Below are 9,699 nucleotides of genomic sequence, written 5' to 3'. Positions count from 1 at the left end.
AGAGCAAGTTTAGGCCCTTTGTGTGTCACCTAGATTCTCTAATAACAAGCTATGTTAACTGAACATGTACACATTGGAATTGGAATTTAATACTAATATCAGATTAGAAGGAAATCTGCTGTTTAGGAGATTCTGTAACTTGATAAAAAATTTTACATCGGTTACACCTATGTACACGATACATGATCTTTTTACATCTTGTTTCCTCTTCAAGCATACACTTACATTACACACGCCTACATAAAATACTTCATTATTTATGTAATAATCAGATATTATGATTGTAAAGAAGCAATGGAAGACTTATACACATTGCTAAATTTGATATAATATTAAATAATCAAAAATGAATGCAAGAAAAGTTGTCTCTAATCGTATAAAATAATTATTTGATTAATAAAGTTGTTTCTTCTTTAACCATTTTTTGCTTTGTTTGTACCACATTGTGTTTGGTTTAGACTTTTCATATAGCAATATTCTGCAGAAAAGTAAATCTACTGGCTATCAAAAGAAAAACATGCAGTTAAAATGCAACAAGGAAAAGATAGGGAAACTATTCTTGATATCTCTATGAAATGACTAGAATGGATTTCAGACAGGTTGTTCTTTCAGTTGGTAGAGTACTCCTTTTTCTTCTTTGACTGGTGTCCCCGTGGGTGCTCCATTGTAGGTGTCAGGTTGTCCCAGCGCTGCAGATCGGAGTTTTCTTCAGCTGGACCACACATGCATGGCACACGCCTCGTATAGTTCGCGCTCTCTTGAACTTTCGCGTGGTGTGGTTCCCATCAGTTTCTCCTTTGCTGCCCGTGGTCGCAGACGAAGCTATCCATCTCTCCTTAGAGAAATCCTGTCAGGAATAGAATAGTTTGTTGTTTAGTCTTCTAGTTAGTCACAGTTTTTATAGTTCTAGTTGTTATAGTTTGTTTTATTACTTTAAAAAGAAAAGAGAGAGGGGATTCATTAGTTAGTATGTTGTGCAACTAGCCATGCCAGGTTCTCCTGGCTTTAAGAAGTGCTCCACATACTGTGACTCCATGCCAACTTCAGATGGTCATGCTGAGTGTATCAGTGCCTCAATGAGGCCCATGTACCTTAAAAATGTGTTCATTGTGTCAAGTTTACCGTTACGGCACATAAGGACAGGGAGATGAGATTTCAAATTATTTTATTTGACAAAGCACTTGAGCTGCCGGAGCTTTCTCATACAGTTTCCATGCCGCAGTCTCTTAGAGCAGAGAAAAGACAGGCCATTTTGCCATAGTTGGCTCCAGCTTGAAAAAGAGCCTCTCCACCAACTTGGTCTTTACCTGCAGCGTGAGTGAGTGTTGGTGATAAGTCTGGCACATCAGGCTCAGTGATGCCCAAACATAAGTTCTTCTTCGAGTGGCCCCGTGGGTGCTCCACTCTAGGTGTCGGGTCCCGTCCCGGCGCCGCGGCTCGGAGACTTTTCATAGCCGTGCTCCGCCGGCTCGCGCATGCGTGGTTCCCCAGGAAAGCGTTCGCGCCTTTGATCAGCCGCACGCGAGCCGGCAACCGTCAGTTCCTCTCAACCGCCTCAGGTCACGGTCGGAGCTCCCTGATCTCTTCTTCAGTTATGGTTTTAGATAGTTGTTTACCTGTAAATAGTTAAAAAATTTTAGTGTTAGCTGTGTTCCTGTTACTTGTTACGTGTTCTCTTGTTCTAAAAAAAAAAAAGTTTTCTTTCAAACCCGCTTTTCACTCAGAAGCGGTGCGGTGAAGCGCTAGACTGTGAAACTGACTACCCACAGCAGGGGTTACAGCTGGGATCAGTTTATCGTTTAACTCTGCTGACAATGCCAGGATCAACTGGTTTTAAAAAAATGTTCAGTGTGCCGTGAAGCCATGCCAATGGCTGACGGCCATGACACATGTATTAGGTGCCTGGGGGAGACACATGTCCCTGGCGAGTGCACCTATTGCCGTAAATTAACTTCAAGAGCCCGGAGGGAGCAGGAAATGAAGATAAGGATGCTGATGTTTGGCAAGGCATTGCAGCCTGATCCTATCCCTCCAGCAGCCACAAAAACCTCTCATCACAAGAGGAGAGCAGCTTCTCTGGGACCGGCTGGCTCCAGAGCGTCAAAGCCATCCCCGACGCGCTCCCTCCCTGCGGCAGTCTCAACTCCGGCAGCGGCTTCTAAAGTGAACCCCGGAGGGTCGGGACAACTTGCTGGGGCTGTCATAAGAGAGCCCCCACCATCCGGAGGGAGAGCGGCTTCAGCGCCGATACCGGGAGCAGCGCCGCAGCTGACCAGTAAGCCTGCAGCGGCTTCAGCCGCGCGCTCCTTGAAATTGACGAGTGCGCCGGCGCCGCAATTGACCAGCCTCCCGGCACCGGCTTCAGTGGCTTCTGCGGCACCCAGCGGATCTGCGCCTATTTCACCGGCCCCAGCGGTGATGTCGGCACCATCTTCTCCAGCACCGAGACCTGAGGCGGGACACGCCAGTGCCTCAGACTCGGCACCATTGCTAACCCCGGCACCGGGGGCCCTGCCGGCACCGACACCAGATCAGCAACAGCTGACCTCTCCGGCACTGTCTCACCTTCACCCGGTGCCTGGTTCCCCTGTGCTTCGGGCTAGGGATGAGACTTCTACATATAGGAAGTCATTGTCAAAGACCCATTATAGGGACAGGTCTCTTTCCCCGTCTGCTTCACCAAAAAGGCGAAGTCGCTATCACGGCTATTTTTCCCCCTCAAGGATTAGGTACAGCCGGCACGATTATAGGGATGTGGTGTATTTAGATGCACATCGGTCCCGTTCGCGATCCCGGTCGCCCTCCTGTCTCTCGAGGTACGGATCGGTGAGGCGCTGTCCATGCCGCATCTATTATATCCAGCATGGTAGCGCATGTTATTCTCGATACCCCTCTCCGTCATGCCCTGAACATTACTGTGAGCGCTATCATAGATCATACGACAATCATCCCCAGCGTCACCATTCACAACCATCGCATAGGGGATCTTACATCTGCCAATCACCATTAGCGGAATACTTACCTCATCAATCACAACCACTGTGCTCACCTTCTCCAACTAAGAGCCCAACAATCCAGTTAGACCAATCCGAACCAGAGGAGGGTCAGTTATCGGAAACAGAGGACCCTAAGACGGAAGCTTCCCCAGCAGACTGCCCATCGTCTTCCCCGGATGAAGCGATTTGCCCAGTTGAAATCTCCCCACCGGATGATCTGAAACATTTTCAGGATCTCTTCAAACGAGTGGCAGACACGCAGGACATACAGCTAGCAGATGTGCCTGTAAAGAAACATCGCCTTTTGAAGAACCTCCGCCCACAACAACGTGCGAAAGTCGCGTTGCCAATCGATGAGGCGATTATGGAAGTGGCGGACGAGATATGGCAAACCCCAACATCGGTTGCACCTACAAGTAAAAAAGCTGATAGAAAATATTTTGTTCCAGCAAAGGGGTTGGACTTTTTATTCAATCACCCCCAACCTAATTCACTGGTAGTAGACGCAGCGCAACGTAGGGGTAAGGTGCCACAGTACAGAAATACCCTTTCGGACAAGGACAATAAAAAATTGGATATTTTGGGGAGGAAAGTCTATTCCTCAGCTACACTTTTACTTCGCATTGCAAATTACTCAGTCCATTTGTCGAACCATAATTTCGATAATTACTCCAAACTAGCAGATTTGTTGCACCATCTCCCAGACACCAAGAAACCACTCCTGAAAGCAATAGTACAGGAGGGGTACGCGTCATGTAGCGCTGCACTTCAGATTGCTATGGATGTGGCTGACACAGCAGCTGGGGCCTCTGCGACTGGTATCGCCATGAGGAGATCATCTTGGCTTTCGTCAGCAGGGGAGCCGAAGGAGTTGCAAAGCAAGGTTGAGGATCTGCCCTTTGACAAACTTAAACTTTTTGCGGCAAACACTGATGAGGTCCTCCACTCGGGAAAAGACTCACGCACCACGCTACGTACACTGGGGATGTACACACCTTCCTTCAAACGTAGGCGTTATTTCCCTTACCAACGGAGATATGACTTCAATTTTGCTAGACAGCAATCACGTTCTTTTGACAACCAGCGTCCTAGACAACGCCCCCAAAGCAAGCGACCACAGCAGAACCGTTCGGGTAATCAGCAGTCGACTAAGCAACAGATTTGACTTGCTTGTCGAGGATGCAAACCAATTGCCCATAGTCAATACGGAAACTCATCATCTTTTTCACCATCGTCTACGCTCTTTCTACCACCACTGGTCTACGATCACCACAGACAGATGGGTGCTAGAGGTAGTTCAATCCGGCCTCTCCATCCCTTTTCTCTCTATTCCCTCTACCACTCCCCCCTCCCCGTCCCTCTTCAGAGACCCCTCTCACGAGAAACTGTTGGAACAAGAAGTTCAAGGTTTGCTCTCCATCGGGGCGATAGAGAGTTCCCAAGCAGTTTTGGGGAAAAGGTTTTTACTCCCGATATTTCCTCATACCAAAGAAGTCGGGAGGATGGAGACCCATCCTGGACCTTCGAAAGCTAAACCGGCATCTTCGGAAGCATCATTTTCAGATGGTAACCTTATCAGCCATTCTTCCGTCATTGAACAAAAAGGATTGGTTTGCAGTCCTCGACTTTGCAAGACGCTTATTTCCACATAGAAATTCACATGGCACACAGACGTTTCCGATTGGGGAGCGAGCATTACCAGTACAGGGTCCTACCATTCGGCCTGGCATGTGCTCCCAGGGTTTTCACCAAGATGTTAGCAGTAGTCGCGGCCCACCTACGCAGACTAGGGGTGACAATATTCCCCTACTTAGACGATTGTCTTCTCAGGGGTACGACATATATGGAAATATGTCATATGGTTCGGACAGTATCCGACGAATTTGCTACTCTGGGTCTTATAAACTTGAAGAAGTCAACACTAATTCCATCCCAAAATCTCATGTTCATAGGTGCGCGCCTTGATTCAGCTATGGCGCGCGCATATTTACCGATGGAACGTTTTATAATAATCAAAGAATTGATACACACAGTGGTCCACGCTCCAACAATTCCCACACACGTCTGTCTACAGCTATTGGGGCATATGGCTGCTGCCACCATCGTAGTGCGCAACGCAAGGTTACGTTTTTGTTGCCTCCAGCACTGGTTAGCCACGGTTTACATCCCGTCAAGGCACAGTGTCCACAGACCGGTAGTGGTACCACAGTATGTCCGGGAATCCCTGCAGTGGTGGACCAACCCGACCAATCTTCTCACGGGCGTCCCATTTCATCGCCCTCAACCTACTACACAGATAACTACAGATGCCTCCCTCATAGGCTGGGGAGCTCACATGGGCAATTCCACGGTCCAGGGACGTTGGTCATCACGAGAAATGCTACTGCACATCAATCTGCTTGAGTTGAGAGCAGTGCGGCATGCCTGCAAGCATTTTCAGTCACGCATTCAAAATACAATGACCAGGATTTTAACGGACAACATGGCGACTGTTTTATATAAACAAGCAAGGAGGTGCCCGATCCCGCTCTCTTTGCGCAGAGAGCATCCGTTGATGGAATTGGTGTATTGCCAACTACACTGTTCTAACAGCTTCCTACTTGCCGGGTGTCGACAATTTAGTAGCGGACTCTCTCAGCAGGTGTTTTCCACACGACCACGAGTGGGAGATTTGCACGGATGTACTGAATCGTATTTTCACTCGATGGGGATTTCCGACGATAGATCTGTTTGCAACAGAACTCAATTTGAAATGTCCCAATTATTGTTCGAGAGCCGGATTAGGACGCCACTCGCTGGGGGACGCCTTCCTTCTCCGCTGGGGGACGGCACTACTGTACGCTTTCCCACCGGCAGTATTAATTCCCAGGGTTCTCGAAAAGATCAATGTAGACAAAGCTCGGGTAATCCTTCTAGCGCCGGCATGGGCTCGTCAGCCTTGGTTTTCAATGCTCCACCAGATGTCAGTGAAAACGCCATATCCTCTACCTTCTCTTCCGAATCTGTTGACCCAGGACAATGGATCCATCAGTCATCCGTGACCAGAGGTTCTACACCTCACTTGCGTGGATGCTGGCTGGTTTACCGACTGAGCAATCCTGCTCTCAGCGAGTCAAGCAAGTGTTGATGCACAGTCGAAAACAGTCTACACGAACCGCTTATACAGCTAAGTGGGCAAAGTTCCAAGCATGGTGTACGGACAATAACGTGGACTCGCGTTTTGCATCCTTACCTTGTATATTGGATTATCTCTTACAACGACACGACAATGGCTTGGCAATTGCATCGCTACGGGTACACTTGGCAGCAATCAATGCATTCCACCATAGGGATGACGATATTTCCTTGTTCGCTCACCCTACTACAAAAAGGTTCCTGAAGGGACTCTCAAACCTCCACCCTCCCCGGAGGCCTCCTCCTCCCTCATGGAACTTGGATCTGGTCCTACAAACTTTGACTCGTCCCCCTTTTGAGCCTTTAGCGATGGTAACATTACACTTACTTACGGTCAAGCTGGTATTTCTCCTAGCCCTCACTTCAGCTCGCAGAGTGAGTGAGAGAGCAGCTTTTATGGCTTCGCCGCCCTATACAGTTTTTTCGAAAGAATCGGTAACGTTGAGGACCCATCCAGCGTTTATTCCAAAGGTGTCTTCTGAATTCCACATAAATGAACCGGTGGTTTTACCATGCTTCTTCCCAAAACCCCATACCTCAACGCAAGCAGCACACTTACATACGTTGGATGTGAGAAGAGCGTTGGCGTTTTACATCGACAGAACACGGGGTTTTAGGAAAACAGACCGTTTGCTAGTGTCAGTGGTGAGTCACTCAAGGACAGCCTTTAACTTCTCAGCGTATTTCCAGTCTCATAGTTTTGTGTATATCTGTGCCATTCACTGCGAGGGAAGCCTCTCCCCTCTCGTCCCAAAGCTCATTCTACTAGGGCAGTTGCTGCTACTACGGCCTCTCGTAGTGGGGTGTCCTTTCGTGACATTCGCAGAGCGGCAACATGGTCCTCGCATGCGACTTTTGTGAAGCCCTACGCCATAGTCGATCAGTTTACTTCAGATTGTTCTGTGGCATAGTCCAACATACGATAGATATCGCTCTCAGCATGACTTAACCTGTCATCCCTATCATTCTGAATACAACTATCTTTGTTGCCACATTCATCCGATATCCTGTGCTCCCTCAGTTTTCCCACAACCTTCACATAGTCATAGTCAGGGAGTGGCAATGTCACCACCTAATGCACCCTCTACAGCTCATCGTTCCAGAACCTGTGATAATCCTACATTATTCTGTTATTAAAACTCAATACCTAATTTTCATTGTGGCCTCAGTCTGGGTGACCAACCTTCAATTATCACATATATATATGCATACACCACCAATCTTGGTAAACAGCTGTGAGACTTGTGTGTGGAAATTTGAATTTTACATCACACTGGATTTTGAGTATTCATGCAACTGAATGCTCAGGTCTTCCTTATGTGCTTTGCTGACTCCTCTGCCAAAAAGCTTATAACTGGAAGGCCAAATTACGCCTGCCTCAATTACAAAAGCAATCCAGTTGGAATCAGTAGAACTTCCTGCAGGAGCAAGATCACACCAAGATCACAAATTCTAATCACATGATAGACCTGTTTGACTAGAGGAAGGTCCATTATTACAGTAGCATATAGAGATATTGATCGAGATAAGAGACCACATTATGCTAAGCGTTGCACAAACACATAAGAGTCCCTGCCCTAATGAGCTTTCAAAAGAGCAGGTGTGAGTCACCTACAGCCAGCAAGTTGGATCTAGCTTATTGCTTAATTTCCTTTAGCCTGTAGCATGTCTTTCCCTCAATTGACATGGGCTGGATCCAGGTGAGAAGCCCTGAGCCTTAATACCCTACAGGTGAGGCTGGAGCCATGGGCACCACTTTGCCCTAGTGTGTGTGTGTGGGGGGGGGGGAGTCTAAAGCCTCTCAGGGCCCTCTCCCCCCCACAGTGGGTGATTTGAAGGTTTTCTTTTCCTTTCAACCTACCTAGTTGCTGGCTGGCTGTGTGTGTGTGTGTGTGTGTGTGTGTGTCCGGCCCATGATAGAAAAAAGTGTGTGTGTGTGTGTGTGTGTGTGTGTGTGTGTGTGTGTGTCCGGCCCATGATAGAAAAAAGTTAAATGATATAAAGAGTGGGAGGGGAAATTTGTACAGAGAGGGGGAAGTGATTTGTACAGTGTCACACAGCTGCTTGGTGCAGATTTTTCTCTATCAGCACTCTTGAGGGACATCTACACTGGGCTAAAGTTAACTTAAGAGGTGCAACTTCAGCTACGTTAATTGCATAGCAGAAGTTGAAGTAGCTTAACTTGGCTTTAGGTGCTGGTCTACACTGCAGGAAGTCAAAGGAAGAATGCTCTTCCTTTGACTTCCCTTACTGCTCGTAAAATGAAGGTTACAGAAGGCAGAGTAAGAAGCCCATAATTTCAAAATTATTTTGAAATAACAGGCTTGCTGTGTAGACACTCTTATTTTGAAATAACCTGAGTTATTTTGAAATAATACTGCTGTGTAGGATTCCCTGAGTAGTTTAAATTTTGTTTCCTTAACTGTAATATAAATAAAACTAATCTACTTGTACAAAATTTATAGTCAAATTCTTCCTATTCAGCCCCACTGACTTGTGGGGACATGAGTATAATTAAGAGCAGAATTTTATGGCTTATTTAGTTTCCATCAAAGTATTTTTGCTTCCTGGCTGTACATTAATGTTCACCTGAACACTTACAGAGTAAGTGCTCCAGTAGTTGGTCTATGCTTCTTCTCCCCCTCCCCAGCACGTTCTAAACTTCAGGGATAACAAATCCATGTACGTGACATCTGTGGTAGAACAGCTGGTGCAGGCTACTATCAGCAAGGAATTTCCCAGATGAGGATGCTACTTGCAAGCTTTGTGTTGTCATTACACCATATGTTTTGTACATCTCTAAAATTACAAATCAATTTAGGAATGCCAAATATAGAAGTACAGTACAGAGAAGTGTGATGGGTGGATGAATTATTTGGCTGAAGACCAGAGCTGGTTCTTTTAATAACTCTGACCTCCAAACATAAAGAATAAAAAGTTGAACTTGACTGAAGAATATTTATTCCTATCCAAAGAGCCAAACAGGGATTTTCTATAGTCCTTTGGAAAAAGACTGTTCAAATGTTATTGAAGTTCAAGTTGTAAATAGTTGCTATTATTGCTAAAATGATCTAAGGTTGTTGGGAGCGGACTGCTTATAAAGTAGTGATCCATTTTAGCAGACTTCTGTAATGGGTTTAACACTGATAACTACTCCTGGGGCGGGGGAAGGAAAAGTGCAAATATGATAAACTTTTGCACTGATGAATAGCACTGAATTAAGGATCTCTGTTTTGACAATGTTTAAATTAATTTACGATGCTAGATGTTCAAACTGGAATCTTATTGCATCAAACACATCTGCCTGCCCCAAGGCAACATATACTGCATTTGGAATGTTTATACATCTCTCCTTGCCAACATTAAGCCCTGCTCTGAAGTACAGAGTTAGTGTAATCTGAGGAGAATTTCACAGTATTAAAAATCAAGTTAAAGTTTTAAATCTTCTCCTTTTGCACAGATGTGATGTGTGTGCAGGGTGGGATAACTGCTTACAAGAGCAGGCAAAATAAAGTCAGGCATGGACTGT

At 46.2% G+C, this 9,699-nt stretch overlaps 1 protein-coding gene across 1 annotated transcript; it reads left to right on the top strand.

Annotated features, from left to right (window-relative positions):
* The first annotated feature begins 1,690 nt into the window (after window positions 1–1,690).
* Window positions 1,691–4,669, top strand: LOC149523857 (uncharacterized). Its single transcript, XM_089780805.1, has one exon. The coding sequence runs from the start codon at window positions 1,864–1,866 to the stop codon at window positions 4,159–4,161; it is 2,298 nt and encodes a 765-aa protein (XP_089636931.1). The 5' UTR covers window positions 1,691–1,863; the 3' UTR covers window positions 4,162–4,669.
* Window positions 4,670–9,699: the final 5,030 nt, after the last annotated feature.

This window comes from Pelodiscus sinensis, chromosome 10 (genome assembly GCF_052426305.1).
Source record: "Pelodiscus sinensis isolate ZL-2025 chromosome 10, ASM5242630v1, whole genome shotgun sequence".
NCBI classification, from domain to species: Eukaryota; Metazoa; Chordata; order Testudines; family Trionychidae; genus Pelodiscus; species Pelodiscus sinensis.
This window is presented reverse-complemented; position numbering and strand designations above follow the sequence as displayed.

Excerpts from the sequence above, each read along its gene's own strand:
- LOC149523857 (XM_089780805.1), top strand. The coding sequence starts at position 1,864 with ATGCCAATGGCTGACGGCCATGACACATGTATTAGGTGCCTGGGGGAG.